We start from the raw sequence: 26,977 nt of genomic DNA on the forward strand, positions 1-26,977 counted from the left end.
TCAGTCTGGTCTCAGAGCCATGGAGGCCAAAGGAGGACTCTCAGACGAGGCTGCGTCTGCTGCCTGCAAAGAAGGAAATCCCATCACCAAGGTGAGTGTTTGGTTTTTAATATCAACTTCATGTTAAAAAAGACTGAAGTTGTTTTATTTTACTACTCTGGCAGAAGATCCAGTCTGTGAGGTGGGGTTGCAACGCAGTCAAACCTGTTCACAGTCATTTGTGACTTTAGACCTGCACACGCCTACAGGCCAGACGGCCAGTATGCATACTTTGACATTTTGTTGTGTGTTGAGCTGCAGAAACCTCCACTCTTCAGTGTTACATTAGAATCAGAGCAGGATTTGTGCTCCTATACAGCCTAAAAACGAGGCCGATCACCCAAATCCAAAGTTAGTCATATGTTACCAGGTCATGCAGGTAGTTCCAAAGGATTTTGAAATATCCACATCTGAGATTTCCACCTTAAATCTCACATGACAGTCGAAACAGTCAACTTGTCTTTCCAGAAAAGGCGTCCAGGATATTCTGGATCATCCGCAGATGCACAGTGCGAGCTTTTCAATAGGAAAGTAGTTCGCAGGGAAGTTTGTAGATGAGCCAGAGAGTTGTTGCTGTTAAATAAAAAAAAACAAGGTTATTTTTTAAAGCACCACCAATGAAATTCCATTAACCTCTACTGAAGGAAGACAAACATCTCTGTCTGTGAAGGAACTTTTGGAATTGAACCGATCATTCAGGTTTTTATGTAGTGTGTGTGTTATTTGTATTTGTTTAAAGCTGCTCTTTGATGATTTTTTTGTTAACTATGGATGAAGTGTGATGAAATGAAAGGTGTCACTGTACGGAGCTTTTTAGTATTGAGCAGCTAACTCCACCTGATGAATATAAGTATTCTCTTTGTGTTAGCTCTGTTGCTCTTCAGCTGGTCTCTAACTGTGTCTGCCTGCTGCTTCCTGCTGAGCAGCTCCTGTACGGCAACAGCTGCTGGAACCACTGAGGCTCTACATAAACTATGAGCTTAAAAACTTAGAGCTGCAGAGTTGGTGATAACAATGGGAGGATTTGTTATTTGTTCATAGAGAGATCTCGATTAGTGCAGCTTTAAGGTTTAATGTCTCTCGTGATGACTTTGGTTTCTGCAGGACTACATGATGCAGCAGACGATGCTGAGGGTCAAAGAGCCAGCGAGATCTCTGGACTTCTACACCCGAATCCTGGGCATGACGTGAGTCCTCGGTCTGATCCTGCACCCCAGGACTTTAACTGTTCTCTGTCAGGAAGCTGTCTATCAACACCAGACTTTATTCCCGCTCTGATCAGCTCCTCTCTCTGTGGGTTTCCAGCTTGCTCCAGAAAATCGACTTTCCTTCGATGCGTTTCACCCACTACATCCTGGGTTACGAGGACAAGTCGGACATCCCGAAGGACATCAAAGAGAGGACAGCGTGGACTTTCTCCTGCAGAGCCACCATAGAGCTCATACAGTACGTGAGACGACCACTGCACCAAATAATGATAATAATAATAATAATAATAATCTTTATTTGTAGAGAACTTTTCATAAACAAGTTACAAAGTGCTTTAACAAGTGTAAAGACAATAAAGCACACATCAAAACCAATATATGATGAAAGCAAGACCACACTTAAGAGACTATAAAATACACGTTTAAATATAAATCACTACAGGACACTTTATGACAGTGAACGTGTTTTTATTTCTCTGTCTGTCAGTAACTGGGGCTCTGAGTCAGATGAGAGTCTGTCCTATCACAATGGGAACACCACGCCGCACGGATTTGGTATGTAGATTTAACTGGTATTAAACAAGTAAACTGCTTTAATATATTATTTTAATAAGCCATCTTACTTAGTAAGGTTTAGTGGATTTAGCTGTATGGTTTCAGTTCCAGATGAGCTGGCTGTTTTCTTTGCGTGTAACCTGCTGTCTTGTTGCAGGTCATATTGGCATCGCTGTTCCTGATGTTTACGCTGCCTGCAAATTTTTTGAAGAGCAAAGAGTAACATTTGTGAAGAAACCGGACTCAGGTGAGTTCTTTTTAGTCACACGTCGGGTAGATACTGTCACTCTTAAATATTTCAGACGGATTCAAGAATCAGGTTTTTGTTATTTATACCCGTAGTGTCAACGAAAGCGTCACTTTCTGACGCCCTGACCTCCCTTTAACGTTGTTTTTTGCAAATGTAGGGCTCAGCAGTCAAGACAGCACGAATAAATACGCAACTTCGATTAGACTTTCAAAATAAACTAGTGGTTGACATGAAATGTTGCAATTTGGTTAGGTTTAGGAAAAGATTGTGGTTTGATTTAAAATAACTAGGTTACTTACGTGAAGTAACTTAAGTTTCTTTACTTACTGTGTAGCATAACTAAAAATGGAGCTTCATGGCTCAGAGAGGAGACATCAGGCCGTGAGACATGCAGGACTTGTTTTTTTGTCTTGTCATGGAATTTGATGACAAAAAGAAAATAAATAAAGCTGGAGGAAGAATTCAGAAATTTACAGGACAGGACTTTGATGCAACATGTTTTATATGTTTGGGGTTTTTACTGTAGACTGAGGGCTGTTTCACATCCACTGATTTTACTGAGAACAGTAACCTTGGTTTATATATATGTTTCATCTCTTGAGTTTCGTCTGTTTTCCTTGTGGATTCATGTCTGTTAGCAACTAACAGTCAAACAAAGCAGCCTGTAAATCCAGTCTGGAAATCAGGGCTTTAAAAAGTCTAGATTTTTAAATGTTTAATATTGAATATTTAGTGTTCAGAGTTTTATTTTTCTTTTTTAACGTCTCCCACGCGCGTTGCTGTTGGATGATATAAGTTTCCACCAGGAGGTGGAGCTCAGATTCAGCTGGAGCTCAGGCAGGTTGTGCGTTTGAAAGGTTGGTGGGCTCGAAGTACTTGTGGTTACTCGTGTTGTGGTGACTGTCACAGAAAGATTTAGAGTTAAACTTCAGGTCTGGATCTAGTCTTCAGGGAATTTAGGAGGTCAGTGTGTGTGTGTGTGTGTTTGCCATGATATTAACTACCACTACTTTCCTGTCTCACAGGTAAAATGAAGAACCTGGCCTTCATTCAGGACCCTGACGGCTACTATATTGAGATTTTTAGTCCGAAAAAAATGGTGTCCTTAATGTCACCTTAACACAGAGACATGCTGGGAAACATTGAGGGCATCGCGGTTGGATAACGCTGCTGAATCGCTGCTATGACTTCGTTTACATGAGAGCCCTTTGACACCTGCATTTAAACTCTGATCTACGTCCAGCTCCTGTTGTTATGTTGCTCAGCGACTTATCTGGCTTCTCCTTTTCTAAAAAACAAACACACAAAGTTTTTGTCTGTCATGAACATGCTAACATGCCGACGTTCAGCAGGTATTTGTCATGTTCACCGTCTTAGTTTAGTGTGTTAACTTGCTAACGTTTGCTAATGAGCACTAAACACAGATTGAGTGGGTTGCACATGAATGAAATGTAGGGGAGAGCGGGGTGAGTTGAGCCAGTTTTTACTTGAAGCGTCTTTAAAGCGAGGACATGACAGTAATGTCTCCAACTAAAATATGTGCATATATTTTAGGATGTGTTGCGTCCCTGGGAATAATCAGTTTAGATCTAAAATAAACTGTTTTCAAAATATGGCTTTCCAAAAAGGAGTGGACTCTCGGCTGAACTAGGGGTAGGATGAGCCACATGGGGGTCGGGGACATTATTGTCATTTCATCGTGCAAACTGACCATTAAGTTGCACTTAGATAGTAAAACACCGCAGCCATGTCTCCTGGTTGTTTCACATCCGTGTATCACTTTAAAGCCATCCTGCTGATCGTCATGTCTCGTGCCAGCTGATGAACGGACTTCCCCTTTTTGTTCCTCTCCCACTGCTCTGTCCAAACCCACAAGAGGAGTTGAAGCCGGTCTGACTTCCATTTATAGAAGCATGACATGATGGTTTCTGCTCTAAAATGCATGATGTCGCATCATTTCGGCGATGCAGAAGAATGTAAAGTAAAATAGCAGTAAAATATCAGGCTCAACTTCCCCCAGGTCTTTTGGCTCAAATGACTCCGGCCATTTTAACAAATTTGTGTCATCCAGCAGTTTAAGAGTAACGTCATGCAACAGCATAGCCTCATATTGTAACTTCCTAAAGCTCTAACACATGCGTAAGTTTTTCTCTAAACATAAAAACACAGTTTTTTGATCTTTAATGTTCTTATGAATTATTCTATGGCCCTCTCTCCATCACAGGGTGAGTAAAATGATTAACTCTGTATGCTCTGTAAAAAATCTGTATTCATATAAGCAGTTTTGTCTATGGTTGCCGAGAAACAAGAGGCGGCTCCGTGCTCCTCTAGTGGAAATACTACCCAGGTTTTACTTTGTGGTAATTTGATGAAACACAACTTTATTTAATAAATTATCTAAAAATCGTATTGCTGCCTTAAATAAAAGGCCTCGCTGAACTGGCCTGTGGGTGAACTGTTGTTCTCTGATGTGTGCAGTGTGGTAAAAACTAATCTCTCCTCGGGGACAATTAAGTCTAAATACAGCATGTGAGCACAGTGTACGCTAAAATACTGACATAGGTCCAAGAGATTTTGTAATAATTCACAACCCATATTTTACATTTAGTGGTGCAAGTTCCTACTAACTAACTAAACTGACACACAGTGAACTGGGGCTTTTGGGGCCTGGTTGGTAATGCAGCGATAAAGTTGCGTCTTAATTCCAGACATTAAACCATGCTGACCCCAAACATGCTAATCGAGCATTTTACCACTTTAACCAAAAACTATAAAAATCTTTCACTCTAAACAATTGCATAACTTATCTTAAGGCTCCCCTTAATGTAAATATACAGTGTGTGTGTGTGTGTGTGTGTGTGTGTGTGTATATATGTGTGTATATATATAATTGAACACAATAAAAAATAGTTACATCTTATTTTAAAAGACAAAAAAATTAGATCAATTTAGGCCAGAATGGCTTGATCAAATAACTTCAAAAGTTGTGATGAAACAGAGGATAATTTTACTTCAGTGAGAAGAGGGGCAGCCAGAAGAAATGTTGAGAAATATTTTTTGGGCATTTTGTGTTTTTTTTATTTAACCGGTGTGGTGAACAAGAGAGATGAAAAAAAAGAGTAATTTTTATCCAACAATATTTACACTGTTTGAAATAAACAATTTGATAGCACGTCTTCATCAAGGCTTTTGTGCAAAGGGAATTAAAGGCCTGTTGATTGAAGCGAATAAAAACCCGAGCTATTAATTAAAGTTTTACGTTAAACATCCAAGCAGCTCAGTTGCATTGTAGATCATGTAGGCGCCGGGATTTGACAAGAACGTGTGGAATAAAAAAAGACGATATTTCAGCTTCAGCGGTTTTGATAATTTCTTAAAACATGGAGGACAGTGAAAAACTTTCAAACACCAAATCAGTGCTCAATGTCTGCGGGCCAAAGCTAATTAAAAAGTGTTTCAACTGGAAATCATGATTCAAACGGTCCTTATAGAAAACCCTGTCTCTGACTCTGTGGAGCTCTCCTGATTTGCTTTCTGTCCTCCAGTTTGTTATCCGTCCTGTTTTGTCTGCCTCTCTGTGTGTCTGCATGTAAAGCGCTGACCGGCTCATGTCACCCAATTTACCGCCGGTCACATCAAAGCGGCGTCCCGGCGTGAGAACCGTGTCGGCTGACCGGGGCGGATTTACGGCCTGCGAGGCTGTTCCCAGGCCTGTCAGCCTTTAATCCTCCATTCAGCTGGAAATGACGCCGTGTTCTTCTCTGGGAGGATTTAACGGGTGCAACAGTGATTTCAGTGTGTAAATCAACTGCAAGATGAAAGCAAAGGAGACGTGGATTAACGTGTGTGTGTGTGTGTTTGTGTGCCGTTTGATTCTGCAGCACTTTCCCAACTTGGTTACTCATAGATACCTTTAGTTAAAGGCACAAGAAGTGAAAAACGTTCAGGAGCTTTCTTTCATACCACATGATCTTCCACAGCAGATGGAGTTTGTAGTTCTTCTGAAGACTTTACCTGAGCTTTTAAAGCCAACCTGGTCCTTTTAAAGTGCTCAGAAAGAAATCTGCATGACCACGTGACAGATTCGATCTCCTGTTGAAGATCTGTGATATGATCAAAAGCTCCAACGAGCTACTAAATGGACCTTGTGGTGAGACTGTTGACTGACAATGAACTTTGAAGCTGGTTGAATCGTGTTTCCCAGCTTGCATAGAAGTGTTGAATGTTGCTCGAGGGCAGTTTAAAAGAAACAAGCTTAAACAACAAGCTTAAAATTAAAGTGAACAGCCGACTTTTTCAACGGCGCTGGTTAAATGTACACAGTGCCGTGGGTACGAGTCACTGTAGATCCCAGCCTAAAGCCTCCCCTGCTTCCTGGTCTCTGTTCCTCTAAATGGGACCATAATTTACTAAATGAACATCATGCTGTGTTGAAGAAGACTTGAAACTAGCGACTGAGACCATAAACTCATCAGGAAAGTGTTTACTGAGGGAATAAATCGGCTGAGAAGTAGAAACATTTTACCATCATTTCTAAAGTCGCCCCCTGCTGGACGTTCGACAGAATGCAGGTTTAATGGACTTCCGTTTAAGGTTCGCGTCTCAGACCGGATGCTTCCAGCTTGTTTCAGACGGGCGGCAACCTCCAGGTCTGAAAAGTGAAGCCAATACAGAAGTGTTTTAAACCTGCATTCTTTCTAATGGCCAGCAGGGGGCGACTCCACTGGCTGCAAGAAGACGTCCGATTGCGTTGGGCTTAATGGCCCAACCGGCCCAGGTTTTGCTTAAGGGCAAGGCTTTTTAGTGATGGTCCATACCACAGAACAGATAATGCAGCAGCTTATTACGAGCCAGCGACCTCTAGTGGCAGAAGAAGTCAGGTGACGTAGTTTAAAGAGCAACAAAGTCTGTGTAAGAAGGTGGTGGGGTGGATGACGCCAATTAAGCACACTTTACTCAGAAGATCCAGACGGTCCTATACGTCATTTTGGGAAACCAGACAATCGACAATTGACCCTTCGCTAAGCCACGCCCCGAATACACAGCTGGCCAATCACAGCGCAGTGTAGGACTCGCTCTAACTGAGGTCCGACGCTTTCATGGCTGCGCTCCATTGACTTTAATACAAAAAGAGTAGTTTTCTTTCCTTTTTTTTGGCTGTATTTTTCTAAGATCTGGTCAAACGCTGTTCCTGGGGCATCTTGTAATAGTTACAGTCGCTACCAAGAGAGGTTGAAATGAGAAATACGATTTATTCTCTTTCCAAAACCTAAAATAAATCCAGATAAATGTCAGCTGTGGATTGTTCCTAATATAATGTTACTTAGCTGAGCCCTACTGTTCTGCTTTTTAATAATGAATAGAGGCCTAACCAGCTGTACAGGAACCGTGTTGATCGTTCATGTGTGATTGGTCTATTTTTCTTTTTTTTCAGTCAGTCTGACAGCCTGAATACAACCTTCAAATGTATAATGCAGCTGCAAAACTGCTTCTTTCTGAGATCGCGTGTCCCAACAAATTTGACAATATTTCTCCGGGGAGGGCAGCGGCGACAGTTTGTAGTCCACAACCAGAGACCAGAATAGCGGTTTGCCCCTGTTTCCAGTCTTTATACTAAGATAATCTCCTCCTCTAACTTCATACTCTCAGCAAGTAAACAGGCAAGTGTACTGAACTGTTCCTTCAAGGAGATAAAAGTTACAAACACACTGGAGTTTTAGATTTCAGGCTTTGAAGCTGTACAAAGCAGAACAAATCATTTTAAAAACATCCAACAGAAATCATAAAAACAGCTGCCCTTTTCACGACTGCAGCAATTTTGTTACTTTTGTATGTTTATTTGTAAAAAGGCACACAGAGAATCAGAGAGGTTTGATGGTGAATTCAGTTTTTACATGTAAAGCACAAATAACAAAAACAGTGGAAAAGGTTTAGTGTTTTTTTAATCTTCACCCCAGTCTGAGCACACGGTTATCTGAGATTATACTGGTTTTATTCTCAGTTAATAGATTATCTTCAAAAAGTGTCCATTCTTGTTAGTTTGGTTAAACATCAGTGAACTGATTATCTCTTCATCGGGTGTAATTATATTTTTTGTTATTGTTAGAAATATCCCATGAAAATGACCTAAAACCAACAACGTGTTTGTCCGCCCCTTAAAACGTTCTGACTTCCTGTCTGCGGCTCTCAGCAAACACCTCACAGATATGTAGTTTCATGTTTAATAAAGTTTCAGTAAATTTCCTAAGCAGCTGCTCACTGTTATCAAACAGGAAGAAATAATGCGTTTGTTGGGGACTATTTTCAGCGGCGGATGAATCCACGTCTGGTGCTGTAGTGAGTATTTGGGTACTTGTTATAGTTCTGTTTGGGTCTCATCGTGTGTTCAGTTTAGAAGGACTGAACTGGGATTTGATGACAATAAGAAAAATGCAGACTTCCTACAGTGGGTTCAGTGGAGGGATTTAAAACACATCGTCACTCCCGACTCGTCACATATTGACGCTTGGTCAAGGCCCTTTGGCGTCGCTTTTTAACGCCCTGGGTGCCCCTTAAGCATCACTTTAAAGGCTCCAACAAACAACAAATATGCAATGTCCGGTAAAGTTATCAACAATCAATATGCAACGTCCGGTTAGACTTTCAAAATAAAACATTAGCGTTTTGAAAAATCGGCATTTTGAAACGGCACCTTATTAAAATCGTGAAACGTTGCAGCTCGGTTAGGTTTAGCCACAAAAACTACTTGGTCAAAGTTAGAAAAAGGTCACGGTTTGAGTTTACGTAAGTCCCTTGCGTAACTTACCCAATTTACGTAACTCATGTAACTTCAATAAAAATATTTAATGTTGACTTTTTGTTTCACACGGGACACGAACCCCGTTGTCATGGTTTAAAGTCCTGGTTCTGGCCCTCCATCCACGTCCTTACTCAGTCTTTTCTGTTAAATATCATATACCTGCCTTTACCGTCAAAAACTGACGGCGATGGGTCTTGACCATGTGTCCGTATGTGACGAGGTTGGGATTTAAGGTTCCTCAACAGTAAGCGAGTTTTAAATCTCAAGAACGAAACATCCACTGAAGTTTATGTTAAAACAGGAACTCTGACTAGAAAGAAGAAAGGCCACAAATTAAGCCGTACGTTTCTGTTCTCGGGGTCGAAGTGTCAGAACTGGTCACTTTGTGAAATCAGCAGGTGGAACAAGTTGTTAGAACTGTTTGCTCGGGTCAAGTGTTAAAAACCAGCTGGTAAATCTCTGTTTGTAAGTCATGAGTTCACTTGGCTGTTAAAACTGACAGTTAGCGGGGAAACAGTCAGAAAGCTCCGACCTCAGTTCCCCACGGTCTGTAGGGTTTACTGCTGCTGCTGCTGCTGCTGCTGCTGTGAGGAGTCTGGGAGGAGGAGGAGGAGGAGGAGGAGGAGATGGGAGGACTGGCGGTGGCGGCGGAGGAGGTGAAGGAGGAGGGAGGGAGGACGGGGAAACCTCCGTGGAGGGTGATGGGAAACGACGCAGAGAGGGAGAGGAGGGAGGTGGAGAGAGGAGTGGAGGTGCAGGGGAGCACGAGAGAGGAGGAGGAGGAGGAAGGAGAGGAGGAGGAGTCTGCGTAGGAGGAAAATGAAGAGGCTACACTGCGTTTTGACAACTCCACCAGCCTCTGGGGGGCTCCACCTCCTCCGGCATCAGGAGAAACCGGAAGCCCGCTCAGTCCGTACTGCGCCATGGCGGCCGGCAGAGGCCTGAAGGCAGCGGCGGTGGCGACGGCAGCGGCCGCAGCGGCCCAGTGATGGGAGGGGAAGGGGTGAGGTAAAGGGTGAGGCTGCTGCTGGTGGTGATGGTGCGAGTGGGAGGTCATGGTGAGGGCGGCGGCGTCGCGCTGCGAGGCGCAGGAGGCGAGGTGGGAGAGGAGGCGGGAGCGCAGCGGGTCGATGGAGTCCAGGCCCTCCACGGCGCTCAGGTAGCGGGAAACCTCCGTCACACACTCCCTGAAACCCAGAGACAGGAAGTCCAGGGCCAGAGCGTGGGCGTCAAAATAACCTACAGACACGCAGAGAGATGGTCAAATACGGTATGTTAGATCAATACAGTTTCCATAACGACAGGCTGATAAAAGTGCTTTCATGATGTTTTTTTTTTAATATTAGTGCAACAACTGGTTCTCTGTGTTCAGATACTGAAACATCTGCAGATATTAAATAGTGAAGGCTGATGCTTCAGTGAACTAAAATCTTACAATGCTCACAATATACTCGCTTATTTAACTAACGCGTGCAGTCTGCAGATGACGAGCTGATGGGCGCCCCGTCCCACACAACAACTTTTGTAGTCAGAGGTCACCAAGTATTCCAGAGCAAAACACAACAGCAGGCCATCGAAACGCTCAAACACAGACCCACACGATGCTGAACCAGAACCAAAGACGCTATCATAAAAGTCTGCGTTATCATCTGTAATATTAATCATTTCAAGTTTAAGTTTCTACTTCTTTTAGCAAAGTTCTCCTTTCCTCCTGCTCATGTTTACTGTGAACGAAATGTAATCTGCGTTCAATAAAGCAGTTGTCATACACTTAATTGGGAATCTTTGGGTCTCTGTAAATAATATCAAACAGAGAACTGTCTAGACTAAAAAGTGCAATAAGATGACTTTTGTTATGAATTGGCGCTATATAAATAAAACTGAATACATTTGAAATAACAAACCTGGATTTTAACATTTACCTAGCCAGGTGAAACTCCTGGACTCCAGAGTGAAAACAAATATCATGCTTATTGTAGAAAGACTCACAAAATACTTGAAATGAAATTATAAACTCTATATTGATGTGGGTTCTCCCTCCGTCCAAAGACATGCGGCCTAGGTGAGCGTGACTGGTTGTTTTCCTATGTGTGGCCCTGCGATGGACTGGCGACCTGTCCAGGGTGTACCCCACCTTTCACCCGATGTCAGCTGGGATTGGCTCCAGCCCCCCCTGTACGCAGGATAAGCGGTTGACGATGTCTGGATGGATATTAATGTCAAAATCTGTATCTACAATAACTAATCCTCAGTTTCACTGCTCATGCCTAAGCAACGGTGTTAGCTGACAATTACATAAAACATGAAATGACATAATGGTAATGAGAGGGTGGGCTCTCAGCTAGCTAACATCAAATAGCTCATTTAAAGTAAAATAAAATGCTAATTACGAAACTCTGAAGGTAGGAAAGATGAGTGTATTAAAGCTACTGATTTAACCTACAGTGTCTCCATTAGCATGTGATGCACTCAACTGGATGCAGGCAGATAAGACGTTCAACTAACGGCAAGGTTAGGAAATGGCACGGTCCATTTTAGGGGTGTCAGAAATCGTACTTCAAGATTCCTGAATTTAAGGCGTGAATATGGGAAATATATTGTAATATTACAATAACAGGTAAGAAAGACCCCCCTGAACTGTTGTTTTTGCCTCTGTTGGGCGGGTCCAAGCCTTAATTAGGTGGGGTCCGACCCCCCGAATCCCCATGTAATTCAAACCATGCCCGTGGGAAAGGAAGTCAAAGGTAATGACTTACTGTATGTGCCGAGACTTACGTAATGTACTTATTTAAAATCCTTTCCTAAACTTATAACACAAAGTTAAACAGGTGTTCAACGTCATGTGACATACCAAAGATCTAGTACGCCTGTCCCTGGACTAGGACTTTCAGACGGTCTTATATGTAATTTTGGGAAACCTGACAATCGACAATTGACCCTCCCAAAACTGTTGTTTTTGCCTCTTTTGGGGGGCCTTAATTAGCGGGGTCAGACCTCCCCAATCCCCCCCGTAATTCCAACCATGGTTATGCCTGTAGTCTTTCCCAGTATTGGGGTCACAGAAACCTCACAAAGGTGAAGTTTGTGATCTTAACTGAATGTTTGTCACGCAAGTCATTGAACTACGTTTCCCAGAATTCCACCAAAAGGTCCCACACTCAGCCCGGAGACCAAGCTGCAACCTCGATTGGTCAGTGACCTGTGACCTCAGACACCTGAAGGTCTGTTCTCTCTCTCTCGTTCCACCCTCTTCATCTCGACTCCCTCGGTTACGCTCCACATCTGGACGGACCCGCCGGCCACAACGGCCTCCCAGCTTGGACCCTCAGACCGGACACCAAGCAGAACGTTGTGATCTCACAGCCGCGACACAAGGTCCTACTTTAGATACTGTATATGGATAAAAGTACTGGGACACCTACACATTACTTTTATGACATCCCATTCTAAAACCATAGACAGTAATATAGAGCTGGTCCCCCCTGTGCAACAGCTTCCCCTCTTCTGGGAAGGCTTTCTGCAGGATTTTGGAGATTGTCTGTAGGAACTGTTTCCCGTTCATTTTGATGTTGGACGAGAGGGTCTAGCCCGCTATCTACGTTCTCGTTCATCCCAAAGGTGTTGGATCAGGGATCTGTGCGGGCCAGTCAGGTTCCTCTACACCAAACTGGGAAAACCATTTCTTTATGGAGCTGGCTTTGTGCACGGGGGCATAGAGGGCATAGAGGGTCACTCGCTTGCACTTCCAGACCATGGGACCTTATTTTGGAAACAATATGTACGGTGGTCAATGGCGAGAGACAACTTGCTTTTTGATCCTGTTTGAACTGAGCCCTGAGTTACACATATGGTTTGTCAAGTTAAAAGATAATTTTGTCCGTAAAGAAAGTTGCATTTTGTCATAAATCAGTAAAGTTACATGTTGTTACATGTCGTGAAAACAATGTACTACATCTCTCATCTCGCACAATATACATCACCGACACTTTAGCGCGGTAATGCTAAGCTAACGTTCATTGCTTGGTTGCTGCTAATTAGATAACTTAGCTGTGTTCCCTGCAGAAATATATCTCACCTGATGTGTTTAATCCAATGACTCTCAGCCCTTTTATCACATCATCCACACCTGGGCGTTCTTTGACGTTAGCTTCAGTGACGTTAGCTTCAGTGACGTTAGCTTCATTAACGTTAGCTTCAGTGACGTTAGCTTCATTAACGTTAGCTTCAGTGACATTAGGCTTTAGTGACGTTAGCTTCAGTGACGTTAGTTTCAGTGACGTTAGCTTCAGTGACGTTAGCTTCAGTGACGTTAGTTTCAGTGACGTTAGCTTCAGTAATGTTAGCTTCAGTGACGTTAGCTTCATTAACGTTAGCTTCAGTGACGTTAGCTTCAGTGACGTTAGCTTCAGTGACGTTAGCTTCAGTGACGTTAGCTTCAGTAATGTTAGCTTCAGTGACGTTAGCTTCAGTAACGTTAGCTTCAGTGACGTTAGCGCCAGTGACGTTAGTTTCAGTGACGTTAGCTTCAGTAACGTTAGTTTCAGTGACGTTAGCTTCAGTAATGTTAGCTTCAGTGACGTTAGCTTCATTAACGTTAGCTTCAGTGACGTTAGCTTCAGTAACGTTAGTTTCAGTGACGTTAGCTTCATTAACGTTAGTTTCAGTGACGTTAGCTTCAGTAACGTTAGTTTCAGTGACGTTAGCTTCAGTAACGTTAGTTTCAGTGACGTTAGCGTCAGTGACGTTAGTTTCAGTGACGTTAGCTTCAGTAACGTTAGTTTCAGTGACGTTAGCTTCAGTAATGTTAGCTTCAGTGACGTTAGCTTCATTAACGTTAGCTTCAGTGACGTTAGTTTCAGTGACGTTAGCTTCAGTGACGTTAGTTTCAGTGACGTTAGCTTCAGTAATGTTAGCTTCAGTGACGTTAGCTTCAGTGACGTTAGTTTCAGTGACGTTAGCTTCAGTAATGTTAGCTTCAGTGATGTTAGCTTCAGTAACGTTAACTTCAGTGATTGAGAGAAAAAGTTACGTCACATACGCTTTTGGGTTTGTGGTCTTTGTAATTACGTATTTTCACAGTCTTATACCTCAACTTTTAAATGTTTATTGTAAATCAGAGCACAATTTAAACAGGATCAAAAAATTAGTTGTCTCTTGCCGTTGACTACCGTACATATTTTTTAAGGTCCCATGGTGGTCCACTGAAAGGGGAGGGACTTAGGCTCTCTACTGTCACAAGGCCAAACACAAACTGTTGAAAGATCCACTGTCTTAAATGCTGGAGCATAAAGATTTCCCTTAACAAAGACCACACCCTGAAAAGACAGCCCCTTTTGTGTACATGGTTTACCTGAACCCAGTTCAGTTGACTCTAATGAGAACAGACAGAGCGGCCGGACCTCACAACAGAGAGAAGACTAAACGACTCCTCACCGCCTGGCCCCACAGCGGACCTGCCAGCTAACATCTAGCGTGGACTGGTAACGAACCTGGGCACCGCGCAGCGTCACATAGCTCAACTGCAACATTAACTTGGCTAAGCACAGGACTAAATAAGATTATGTAACAGCACTTCTCAGCCACTGATAAATCGGTAACAGATGCTAACTAACTTCTTTTAACTTGGCACCTTTACACAGAAATACAGATTCTATTTGGCCTTAACCACCCTCTGTTTTACCACATGTGCTCCCGCGCACTCACATGGAATAAATAAATAATAAATAATTGCTTTTGTATATACATGCTGGTTTTATCAATCTCTTCCATGTAGAACTAATTAATGTTTTTTTTTGTATAATTAAAGAGAATGAATTAGCTAATTGGCTCTCAATTTCTCTTATTTCAAGACAGGTACCTGAGGTTGATGTAACTTGAATTATTATCCTAATTATTGAATAATAGTAATCGTAATAATTGTTACATTATTAAATATACATCTTGATTAGCACCATTTTCATTCTATTTTATTGTTGTCTTTTATGATTTTAATGTTCTTATCTTCTGTGAAAGCACTGTTTTGATAAGAGCTCTACAAATAAAGTTTGTTATTATTACACTAAACCGTCCTTGACGTGAATGAGGTCAGCTGCAGGAGAACGTTCTTTCCACAGCTGGAAGCAGCTACTGCCTTTATTGTGTCACAGTCTAAGAATCTAAAAATAGAAATGATAAAAATGAGTCATGCTTTTATCCAAAGCAACCTCCAAAAGTAAGAAGACATTTATTACACTTCCAGAGTAACTTGCCCAACACAGATCCACGCTGCTGCTGGTGAACCCAAACAAACGCTGCAGAGAGACGGCCTGTGAACGCAGCCAACGCCAACCCCCCCCTCACCACCACCGCCATGATGGCTTTATGAAAGCAAACACTGCTGCTCAGGGTCAAGTGGTGCTTTTCTCCCTGCAGCGCTTTCCCATGGACTCAACACCTCCCTCTGTCACACACTCACACAATAACTGACGGGCTGTTTGACTGACGGGCCACACCAAACCAACCTGACTTCAAAGAACGAGCAACGGGCTGCACTTCAACGCAATATAAAGACAACGACCAGCAGCCTGCACGTTCTGAGCGGAGATACCTGCTGTTAAGTACTTTGTACTGCAAAGATCACAGAGAGACAAACACATTAAACTGAGAACAGGTTTTGCGTTGCAGCTTTTGTTGGTGGATGAAGTAAACACGTGAGAGGCAACACAACGCGACAACTGTGAGCGATGGTCAGCGCACACACAGCGCAGATCTGAAGGAGATATAGTTGTTTAAGTGTTAATGTATACTCTGCTCACCTTTCCCTCCTGTAGCCTGCAGCACCTTCAGATGGTCCACAGTCATCTGCAGAATCTCAGCCTTCTCCAGTTTAGCTGAACCCTGATGAAAGAAACCAGACGTTACAGAAGGGTGCAGCTGAAAGATGGAAAGCTCAGCAGCTCTTTATTGTGTACAAACACAACAGCAGCTGGATTCTCTGGTTAATGCACCTTTAATACATCCAGACTGAATAAAGCTGGTCAAATAAATGAAATGTTAGAATACATGGTGGTTTTTTGCAGATGTTGAGCATTGTTCCCAGATCACAGTTAGGTAAAAAAAGGCATTCCTTTACGACATCAGGCAGCTTTGCTCTGCAAGAATGGGAATAATTGGTGGCAATAATTCACTATCATCACTGATAAAAGCTCATTCATTTTGTGATGATATATCAAGTTTGTCTGAAGTAGTCCATAAAAGTGGAACACAGTTTATTGCTGTTTCCCGATGTACAAATCTTTCTCTCGCTATGGTTTGCAGACAGTTCTCTTGTTCTCTTGTTCAAAACAGTGGGAACACATTGATCCATTAATGACATAGCTATCAAGCTTGTTCAGATATTTTCATTGCGCAGAGTAGAACGAACTTGTGGTGTTTTCCCACATCACGAATAAAACAACCATGACAGCAAATTTAAAAAAGGTTTATCTGAAGGTCTACCCCATGTCGTCCCCTAACCTGGGAGAAACCACTTTGCTTTAGAAAGACTGGCCTGTCAGAGCCCCGATGAACTTCTGGGTTGGTTCTACAGAAACAAACAGATTCTCACCTGCTTCTCGAAGGCTGTGGGGACGAGCCGCCGTAATTCCAGCAGACTGTTGTTGATTCTGTCTCTGCGTCTCTTCTCGATGATCTAATAAATAAAAGAAAGCTATTAAAAACCTCAAAGTATCTCTGAACTGGAAATCCTTTTCCTTTATTAATACAAGTAATAACTTTTACCCCTCTGCGTTTCTTCCTCGCCATCACTTGAGTGGTGGTGGTCGGTGATCCGCACCTTATAAAGGACGCCTTCGTGTGCCTGAAAAAAGCAAACCAAAATAATAATTCAATCAATACATGAAATAATGTTAATATAATAATATTGACCCACAGAAGAGGATCCTGCTGCTACAAAATGCTCATCGTGTATCATGTTCTCTGTTGTATCAGTGTTGTCTTGTGTTTGGACATGTGCAAGCACTTTGTAAAATGCTTTTTTAAAAGTGTTCTATAAATTAAGATGACTATTATTATTATTATTATTATTAAAAGTGGGCAAATAAGACAAAGGAAATCTGCAGCCGCTGGACGAAAGACAACTAGTATTTTATTCAGTAAAAAGTTCTTCAAATGTGTGGATTTTTCTGTGTTTTATGGACATTTTGGGGAAATAATCACTCAGGATTTTGTAGAAAATCAATCAGTTGTCGAATATTGAATATCTGGAAAAACATTTTTGTGGTTTGTTTTTTTTCCCAGACACCACATCCAGATGTTGCCAGCAGCTGTAGTAGAGTTTTGACTGCGGCAAATACGAGTAGTGGAATGTAACACAAGTACTTTACTGAAGTACAGTTTTGACATAGGCCTACTTGTACTTACGTATTTCCATTTTCTGTTACTTTATACTCCACTACATATATTTGACATACATGATATGATGCAGTACTGTTCTACAAATCTACCCAGTACTATACAAAGTATTTAAATTGGGCAACATTAAAATGCTCTTTCATGTCTTTGTAGTGAATAATATAATATTCTATAATAATATAACACTGTGAAAGGAGCGTGTACTTTTACTTTTGATCCTTTTTGTTGATAATATCACCGTAGTTACGTTTTGATGGTGTTTCTACTTTTAAGTAATTAAAGGAGTACTTCCTCCACTGCCAGCAAATGTTTTTAAAAAGCAGGAAATGTGTAACGACATTTTGCAAAGATGAAATGACCCATCTTCTTCTTCTCTGGTGGATTTGTTCCTCTGAAGGGAGCGGACATGATGATCACTTCAGACACCAGGAGGAGTTTCGTGTGTCTCTCTCCTCTCATCGTCTTTTCTGTACTTTATATTCTGCTAATAACTACTATTCAATTACTGTTGTACAAATCTAAGGTACTTGTACTTTCCTACACATTATGCTACTTTAGTGTTCCGCCTTATTTCAGAGGGAAATATTGTAGCTGCACAGTTTATGAAATAGTATAAAATACATAGTATAAAATAGTCAAAAGTACCTAAATTATCATCAGTTGTAATAATATAATAATATAGTACAAGACTCTTTCTGCTTTATGATACTTTAAGTACATGTTGCTAATAATACTTACACCTTTTTACAGTAAGGCCGTTAACTTGTAGTGGAGTATTTTCACTCTGTGGTGCTTTTATTTAATCTGATAACTTCTTCCAACACTGTTTTCCACCTGCCTCTTTTGAAGAGACCCCCTTTTTGTTGGAGGTTTAGAAGTGGATTCTGGGAAATGTAGGACATGCAAGAAGTGAGTAGTTTAAGTGTAGATGCAGAGGAGTTATAACACTTCTTCACAAAATGACTTTAACGTCAGTCCAGCTGAACGTCACAGACTGATGATATGGAACATTAAAAGCATTAAAAACATGTTTTTTATTCATTCTAATCGACCAGTTTATCAGTTTCCCTCTTATCTATTACAGTTACTGTATTTGGAGAGTGCTGGAGATGTGCTTTACCTTTCATAGTAGTAAACAGTATTTAGAAAATGTTTTTTAATTTATGTTTATCTTTTAGTTTACAAGAATACTAGATTAAAAAAGACAAATGAGGAAGAATGTGTGGTTTGGAGCCTGTATATTATACAGATTGATCTATTTAAATGGCTCTGATTTGTTTGATGATGCAGGTAGAAGTTGTTCTGCAGAAAACCAAAATAAAAACAATAATAACATTTTGAAGTGGAGCAGGTAGTTTTAAATGTTTGAATATATCTTGATCTTTTAACATTTGTACATATTAAAAAAACTGCATTGCCATTAAAAATATAAAGATTAAAAACCGATGGTCTGCAGACTCTTTTCATTTCAAGCATTGCAACTTAGCACGATAAATTACATTTAATATAACAGATTATAATAGATTTTATTAAATGCCACTGAAGCTTTTCATAGAAAAATATGATGATGAAGAAACAGGTACACCTTCCTCCTAACTCACCCTGGATAAATGCTCTCATTGCCCACATCGATGGGCTCCTCCACGTCACTTTCGGCCGAGCTGCTGTCCTCACAAGGCCGCTTCATGGTGCGTGAAGCCGGGGAGGGCTGACTGTCTTCTCCCGCGAGGAGGAGACGTGGAGGTTTATTAAAGTTCAAAATAAAGTATCTTCCCTTCTGAATAACAAAAACCAAAAGCAAACTCCTTTTCCGATCTTTCCTGTGATATATTTTAGAGAATGAAATGAACCTGAAAGGCGCTGTTTACAGGAGATTTATCCTGATCTTTTCATCCAGGAGTTGGTGAAGTTTCAAGTTAGTTCCCTTCCCAGAAAGTAAAACCGACAGCCACAAAAGTTTTTACTCTTGCAGAAATATAAAATTAATAATTCATCCCCCCCAAAAAACAACTCAAAAAAGACTTGTAAAAAAAAAGAAGAAAAAAAATGAAAAGTTTCCGACATCAGCAAACAGAAAAACTGCGGAACATGGTTCAAATCTTCCCTTCTGGCTGTTTTTACTTTCTGCAGTATTTTAAATAATGTTCAGGATTTCTCCGGAGCTTTCCAGATGTTGTTTTCAAGCGGTGAGTGTCCGGTGAATAGTCCGGGGCAGGTGGCCTGTGTGTCGGCTGCAGACTGGACTGGTGGCCGGTGCGTCCTCAGCCGCCTCCTCCTTCTCAGTTGGAGCTTTCCCACGGAGCCTGGGAGCCACACACACACACGCACGCACGCACACACACACGCACACGCACACAGTGGACCCGCCCACGTGCACTCAAACACAAATTGGAGATGGAAGATTTCTGCAGTCTCGGCAGGGCTGGTCCTCCTCTCCTGATAATACCGACTTTTCTGGTTCAGACGGAGTGTGCGCGCGCATGGGAATGAGGCCACTTCTGACGGTCAAAAAATACCCATTATATAAGGCAGAAGGTTTCAGACTGGACTGATGCAGCTGAACCCATCCGTCAACTTTCTTCTTCTTCTTCTTCTTTCTGAGTTGTATGAACTCTGGACTTTTTCAACTTCTCTTTAAACTCCTCCACTCTATTTTGGATCTGCTGTTCTCCAGCGGTGGACTGTAGTACATTTAGCCTGCTCAAGAACGAATTTGTGGTTCTTGTACTTCTTTATACTTCTACTGCATCTCAGAGGCAAATATTATACTTTGTATTTTCACACCCTTCCTGTCCAGTGAATACCATGTATCTCCAGGTGTTGTGGTAAAGGATGGTAAATTAAAATACCAAATCCTCCTCCTTCTTCAGCTAAATAAACTTTTTAAACCCTCCTTGGATCAGCTGGAAAATACGTTGTCACAGAGCTGAAAGCTGGTTCTCAAACTTTTTCATGTCAACAAACCCCTAGACTGACACAAATTAGACCCAAGGTCCCCCATCTGATAGGATCTTTGTTTTTAGAGGTTTAGTTACAGAAAATGTATGAAACCCATGACCAAACTAGTGACACATTCTGTGATTGTGCTGCAGATTAAAGTACCCGGCAGAATGTAAAGGTGTTAAAATTAGTTCAAATGCACTGTACATTTTACTGCACCATAAATACTTTTACTTTAATACTGTAAGTACATTTTTCAGATTGAATGCAGGACTTTTACTTGTAGTGGAGTATGTTTACCTTGAGGTATTGGTATTTTTAGTAAACTAAAAGATCTCAGTACTTCCTCACTACTGATGGCCTGTAACTGTCGATTAATCAATTCCACCACTTGGGTCCAGAAATATCTCAGCATCTAACAGATGGATTAACATTTTACAGACACTTACTTTCCCCAGAGGATGATTTATGTAAACCTGGGACCTATTTTCACATATGTTGGTGTTGAAATGACAAAATAATTTGCATCTGTGCAGGAGATGTTTCAGCCGGCAGCTGAACCGGCTGCAGCGGCTACAACAGGGCCCAGTTTGGTGACTTTAATTCTCCATGACGTTAAAATTCCCACTTGTCCAACACTTTACATTATGATTCCAGAAGTCATCGAGTGAAGACTTGTAAGCAGTTAACGTGCTCGCATGCTCAGTGTGAACTACAGGCCACTATAGTTTTTGGGGGAGCTCATTGTTTTTGACTGTGATTCTTACTGCTCAATCATTAATAGCAGGCATGTCTGTCTTATATCATGTCTTATAATAATAATAATAATGATAATAATTATTATTATTATCATGACGCTCCTGATTTTACACATGGATCCATGATGATTGAGAAATATAGAGATTAATGTCAATAAAGCATGCAGTCAATATTTTAGAGACCCCCCAAAATATCACAAATCATGCTTTTGGGGGAGCTCCCCCCTTAGTTCACACCCTGAGCATGCCATGTTAGGATCCTAACATACCGACAGTCCCGGATTTCTGCAGTGGACCGGGTGAGTCTAGAAACACAAAGAGAGAGAGAGACAGAAATACAAAAAAGAGAGTGAAACAGTGTGTGTGTGTGTGTGTCAGACGTTCCCACAGCTCCTGGCCATGTGTGCTGAAACCCAATCATCGTGTGAGAGAGGTCAGACACACACACACACACACAGAGGGGCGGCTGTCTTTTCACACCTGCTAATCTTTTTGCAATACAACAAGGATTTAATGCAGGAATTATAATGCAGGTAGACACACACACACACACACGCACACACACACACCTTCCCACAGTTTCTCTGCTCTTTCTTCTTCCTGCTGATAACCTCAGAGAGACTTGTCAGCACCCGCTCATTGGCTGAACTCCTCTTTCTCTGCCTGTTACTAAAATATATCAGCGTCTCTTGACCCTCAGATTATTGCCGCAACACAACAGTGAGTCCATCTACACGACGTCCACTTCATTAAAGCTTTGACCTCGGTGTCGGGTCGCACTTTGTTCAAGAAACGGATCCATTTCATTTCGTTTTTATTTAGAAATGTTAAAACGCAGAAGTGTTTTCATGGTGAACTTGTCAAAACGCAGGTGTAACGGACACATCATAAAAAACTGGGAGACTTAAATGTGCATGTCTGTCTGACCGTCATGAGAAAGACCTACACAGTCCACATGTCCAGCAGTCTTATTGGTATTAGACTTTATTGTCCACCTTAGTGGAAATTTGTCTACGCTTTCTGTTTAATGTTTGTCACACATCAAAAACACACACAGTTAAAAGTACAACACCGTACCACCATAAACCTACAACAACAACTGTGCCATAAACAGAAAATGGAAAGTGGTGCAGCAGATGGAAATAAGGAAGGTTACAACCTACACGAGACACATTTAAAAGCGGGTCCCACAGAGCCCTGATCCCAACATCATCGAGTCTGTCTGGGGTCACATGAAGAGAGAGAAGCAGCTGAGGCTGCTTCAATCCACAGATTAATTAATAAATATAATCTATTAACATGTCAAGTGTCGAAAAGCATTCTTACTTTACAGAATCTTTCCACTCCGGCCTAAAACCTTTGCACAGACCTGTTCGTCTGGATAGACTTTCCTAAACTATTAGAATCACAGAATGTCAAAGCACAGGTTGTGCCTCATCATCTCAGCTGTGTGCATTTATTATGTGCTTAACTCTCTGTATTTAACACACACACCTGTGAAAAACAGAAAACACTTTATTATCACAACATAAAAAACACGTCAGCTTCTTATCCAAAACAGTTAGTTCGTAGTGAAAATGTTCACGAGGATGACATTTTTACTTGCATGTAAAAAAATTTCATATTACACAAACCAGTATAATTTAGCAACTGGTGGGGTGGCGATGAAACAGTCCACAACGTGCACATCCAACGTCCACAGCCGCCAACGTGTAGCTGAGCAAGACCCCTTGTTGCTCCAGAGGCGTTTGACCTCTGACATGTAGATAGCAGTTGTAAGTCGCTTTGGATAAAAGCGTCAGCTAAATGACAAATTACTGTTATATTTACACACAGTGAAATAATTGTAATATCTGTCATACTGAGTAGAAATCAGAAAACATTATGTTAATCTACAACTAAAACTACAGATGCAATGTTTACAAATGTGAAAAAAATTATTTGATTCCGCCCAGTGATTCGGATCTTCTCCAAAATCAAAGCTGGGCCGGGAGTTTCTCCATAATCCTGCTGACAGACTGACCATAACCCGGTGATGTCAGGGCTTCAGTCTCTCCATTAGACGCTAACAGAGAGTTAACCACCAAAACAGAGCCAGACATTTAGAAATGAAAGTGACGACTACCCCCGCCTTCCTGTCACTCAAACAGTTACTTCCTCTATAAACAAAAGACCAGATTTAAGTTGTATTAAAGTCCAGCATCAACACCCTCTGTTTTGTTTATCGGAGGAAAAACTTCAGCCAAGAAGCTGGCCACTCAGTAAACTGGGATGAAGCGGTTCTCTGATTTCCAGGAGGCGGGGGCTTTAAGGCCGCCCTCGGAGGAAACCCGGTGCTGTGTCGGTGTGATAAAATACGATGCAGGAAGTCCCGTTATGCGCTACGAGTTGGAGGTTTTGCAAAACCACTGTAAGCGATGCACGATCAGCGAGGTAAATCTACCATGAAGGTACTTTTGAGAGTGTGCAGGAGGACCTCTAAACTGTGCTGAAGTACAATCATGGAGGAAAGTCACGTTCAAGCATGTTTGCAGATGTTCAGGGTGAGAAGCTGCAGCCAACAACATGTGGATAAAAGCGGTGTGTGTGATGATGATATCAGAGGTTTATTAGTGTCAGGGGTCACGGAGGACAAGCAGGGCCATCCTATAGCAGGAAACACTGAGTGTCGAGGGAGGGATATCTGTGTGTGTGTGTGTGAGGAGGGTAATATCTCGGGGAACGTTGGGCCGGACCGCCGGGCCGCGAGTCGGAAATCCTTTTGGAACAAGAGAACACGACTGGAAGCTGTGTGTGTGTGTGTGTTTAGAGAGAATGGGAGGAAGTGGGGTATTATTCTCAGTTAGACGGTGCTCGCCGCCCGTCCGTCGCTACGACGCCTCAGACACCGCTCACCCTCTTGTTCCCACAGGACGTTCAACACACACACACACACACGCCACAACTTCTTTAACGCAACACAAAAATCTATTTCTTGTTGTATTATTTCCAGGAAGAAGAAAATGTTTCAACAGGCGGGTTGACTACATTGGGTTTGAAGTGTTATTCGCTCTCAGCGCGTTGTTTATTCCCAAGCAGTGTGAGGAAAATCTTTAGGTCTGAGCAGACAAATGCAGATAAAAGATGTTTTTTTTAAACTGTCCATATAGATGAGCCTGCAGAACTGAACCTAACAACAACTGGACAACAAAAATGGAGGAGAGCTCAACTCTGCGCGGGTAAATGCTGCAATTCACTGCAGCTTTTCCTCCGCTGTCCGGTCGGAAGAGTGCAGAGATGAGCCTTCTTTACTGAAGCATCACTGGCAAACCGACCCGTCATCACGAATGGACGCCATGTAGCTTCATTTATGAACGCTAAAGATAGGCCCAGTATAAAACACAGAAATGTCAGAGTTAGGAGGGGGGTGGGCCAGAAACCGGACTTTCACCCAGGAGACTGGTGTTGAAACAAAAAGTCAACATTGATTGTTTGAACTTAAGTCACGTAAGGCGTTCTCATCTCAGTGCGTCATTACCGACGCTTTCAGACAGCTAAGCGTAATTATTTGACAGTAAAGGTACCCTTCAGCGTCCGTGTGAGACGCCGCAGTGTGCTACGTCGCAGCAAAGCAAAGGTCGACATGCATAAAGTTGCTGACTTAGGTTTATAGGCACAAACATTTCTGATGGTAATGCTTAGGGCAGGAGGCCTGTCAACGCCTTTAACACCAACGCAGCCGCTGAAAGGTACCTTTTGCGTCAAATAATTACGCTTTGTCACTTTTTCTGAAAGTGTTGAAATTCGACGCCCTGAGATGAGAACGGTCAGGTTATATAAGTAACGTTACTTAACTTAGGTGAGTAGTTCTTAAACCTAATCAAGTAGTTTTGGTGCCCAACCCTTACAAAATTGCGACGTTCCAACGTTAATCACTAGTTTTATTTTGAAAGTCTGACCAGACATTGCATATTTATTATTACCACGTGGCTCTACACTTAAAAAAATGATGCTAAAGAGGACACAGGGTGTTAAAAAGAAAAGACGTCCATCTGTGACAAGCTGGGAGTGAGAATGTGTTGGGCAAACATGAAGGCTCGTAGCTCTTGTTGCTGACCAGATAAATCTAGTGTTAATTTAAAAAAGCAACAAACAAATGATGTTGATAGTATAAAAAAATATCTTCTTGGGGCGTCCTGGTGGTCGAGGGTCACTCACTTACTTTAACTTTACAGCACGACAAGCCCCTTTTCCACTTGGGGAGTACTATCTCTGGGTAGTATCTCTGGGTACTATCTCTGGGTAGTATCTCTGGGTACTATCTGCAATGGAGAACGCAGGACGGCCAAACCGAGGCGAGTTGAGCTGGTACTGGTGATGGAAAAACGGCAATAGATACGGGACTATAAGAAACTGAATGTTGCAGACTAAAGTGTGAAATCTGTTACACAGTTAACATGACAACAATCTTAAATGCAACATGGATATATAAAAAGGCGTTCGCCATGCACGCACGGATCGAGCTCATGCTCCTTTTAGATTAATTTGTCTGTTGTGACTGCGTTTTTGATGGCCTGCCGGTAGCTGTTGTATCTTGTGTAGCTCACCAGAAGTTAGTTCCTGTTTTATTTTGAAAATGATTCTTCCGGGTGTGTCTTTTGCTCTCGCCTGAACTTTTCCTACCTGTATTTGTGTTTTCCTTGGTTGGTTGTTTGCACGTGTCCTGAGGTGTCTCACCTGTGTTCAGTCATCCTGCCCTCTCTGTGATTTATAGTCCGGCGTGTTTCCTCCTGTCTTCGTCAGGTCGTTTCACTCCCTGCTCCGTGTTTTCTGCCAGTGTTTTTGGTTTATCTGTGGATTTTGGTTCTGGTCTGCGTTCGACTGCCCGCTCACTGTGGATGCTAGTTGCTGCTATGCACCAAACTGTTTAAGCAACTCTTATAACTCCAGGTAACAAACAATAAACACATGTGCTTCCATAAGCGTGGGAGTTAAGATGTGAGATAAGAGAAAAAAGTAACCAGTTGGTGTGTTTTGTTCCCAAAGATGAGTTCACATTTGAGTAATTAGCTGATGTTGTGTCAGTGTGACTGACAATAAGTGCAGAAGAAGAACATTAAAGAGGCCACAGCATCTTCCAACAGAAAGAAAAGTAATGCCATGGAATAATGAAATGATAAAGAGTCAGTGCTAATAGCGCTAACTGATACATTTCAAAATAAGAGCGTGCTGGAGTGTGTGTGTGTGTGTGTGTGCGTGTGTGTGTGTGAGCTGGGTGAAGAGAAATTTACGACGTTTATCGCCAGCCTTTAATGCACTCCCACAGACTGTATGAATGTCTGTTGTTTGGGGATATAATAGTCTATTGTTGTGATGAAGGAAACCCGCAGACACGTCCTCCGGGAGCGTCGCACTACAAACCCTGCAGGTGCTGCACTACTCCACTTCCTTCCTGTCACCTGACCTGCGTATCCCATCTGAACAGGAAACAGCGCAGTGTGTGTGTGTGTGTGTGTGTGTGTGTGTGTGTGTGTGTGGCGTGATGTGTAGTCCGCCATGATGAGATCCAGACGCTCCAGGTTGATTTATGTGTATTTATAATCTGTCGGGACGCAGGTTAAAACTGAAAACTATTTTTTACAATTCCCAAATTCATCCTCTTATATTACAGAGTCACGTTACCATCAAGCAGTACAGACGGTGTTTGGAGGGTGATCCGGAGACTAAAAATGAAGCTTCCCGTTATCATTCCTACGTGTTGAGAGTCATTTCACGGCTCACTTGACCTCTGAACTTTCTTCCACTTCTGCTCTAAATAAAGGTTAAGTTGTGAGATACTGAAGGAGGGCGGCTGAAGACAGAAACACTGCCAAGAAAAAAGGTTTTATTAAGGACCAGAAAATGGTTCAGACACCAGAAACACCGTGACAGGCCCGTGTTACCGTGTTCTGAACTATAAGTAGAGGGTTCTGATTGAACAGAACCAGGGTTCTAAATAGGCGGGAACTACGGGGAACCCTGAAAGCCTCGTTTAGGGGAATGTAAAATATTGAAAATT

At 42.0% G+C, this 26,977-nt stretch overlaps 2 protein-coding genes across 2 annotated transcripts; one reads left to right on the forward strand and one right to left on the reverse strand.

The window, feature by feature from the left end:
- On the forward strand, window positions 1–4,236 carry LOC123977848 (lactoylglutathione lyase-like). The gene is made up of 6 exons (XM_046060843.1): window positions 1–91; window positions 1,144–1,226; window positions 1,345–1,485; window positions 1,735–1,802; window positions 1,960–2,049; window positions 3,078–4,236. Exons 1-6 carry the CDS (start codon window positions 20–22, stop codon window positions 3,170–3,172), a joined length of 549 nt encoding a protein of 182 aa, XP_045916799.1. The 5' UTR covers window positions 1–19; the 3' UTR covers window positions 3,173–4,236.
- A 3,585-nt stretch (window positions 4,237–7,821) lies between these two features.
- hey2 (hes-related family bHLH transcription factor with YRPW motif 2) lies at window positions 7,822–19,449 on the reverse strand. Its single transcript, XM_046060737.1, has 5 exons — window positions 18,844–19,449; window positions 16,610–16,688; window positions 16,437–16,520; window positions 15,646–15,727; window positions 7,822–10,090 (listed from the first exon to the last, which is right to left on the reverse strand). The coding sequence occupies exons 1-5, from the start codon at window positions 18,927–18,929 to the stop codon at window positions 9,369–9,371; spliced, it is 1,053 nt and encodes a 350-aa protein (XP_045916693.1). The 5' UTR covers window positions 18,930–19,449; the 3' UTR covers window positions 7,822–9,368.
- Between the last annotated feature and the right edge of the window lie 7,528 nt (window positions 19,450–26,977).

This window comes from Micropterus dolomieu, linkage group LG10 (genome assembly GCF_021292245.1).
Source record: "Micropterus dolomieu isolate WLL.071019.BEF.003 ecotype Adirondacks linkage group LG10, ASM2129224v1, whole genome shotgun sequence".
Classification (NCBI taxonomy): Eukaryota; Metazoa; Chordata; class Actinopteri; order Centrarchiformes; family Centrarchidae; genus Micropterus; species Micropterus dolomieu.

Bases quoted from the DNA above. Each gene is read 5' to 3' on its own strand.
- LOC123977848 (XM_046060843.1), top strand. From the start codon at position 20: ATGGAGGCCAAAGGAGGACTCTCAGACGAGGCTGCGTCTGCTGCCTGC. The intron at 1,227-1,344 runs GTGAGTCCTCGG...GTGGGTTTCCAG, and splicing joins ACCCGAATCCTGGGCATGAC to CTTGCTCCAGAAAATCGACT. The intron at 1,486-1,734 runs GTACGTGAGACG...TCTGTCTGTCAG, and splicing joins GCCACCATAGAGCTCATACA to TAACTGGGGCTCTGAGTCAG.
- hey2 (XM_046060737.1), bottom strand. From the start codon at position 18,929: ATGAAGCGGCCTTGTGAGGACAGCAGCTCGGCCGAAAGTGACGTGGAG. The intron at 16,689-18,843 runs GTGAGTTAGGAG...TGCTTTTTTCAG, and splicing joins AATGAGAGCATTTATCCAGG to GCACACGAAGGCGTCCTTTA. The intron at 15,728-16,436 runs GTGAGAATCTGT...TTCTTTCATCAG, and splicing joins CCACAGCCTTCGAGAAGCAG to GGTTCAGCTAAACTGGAGAA.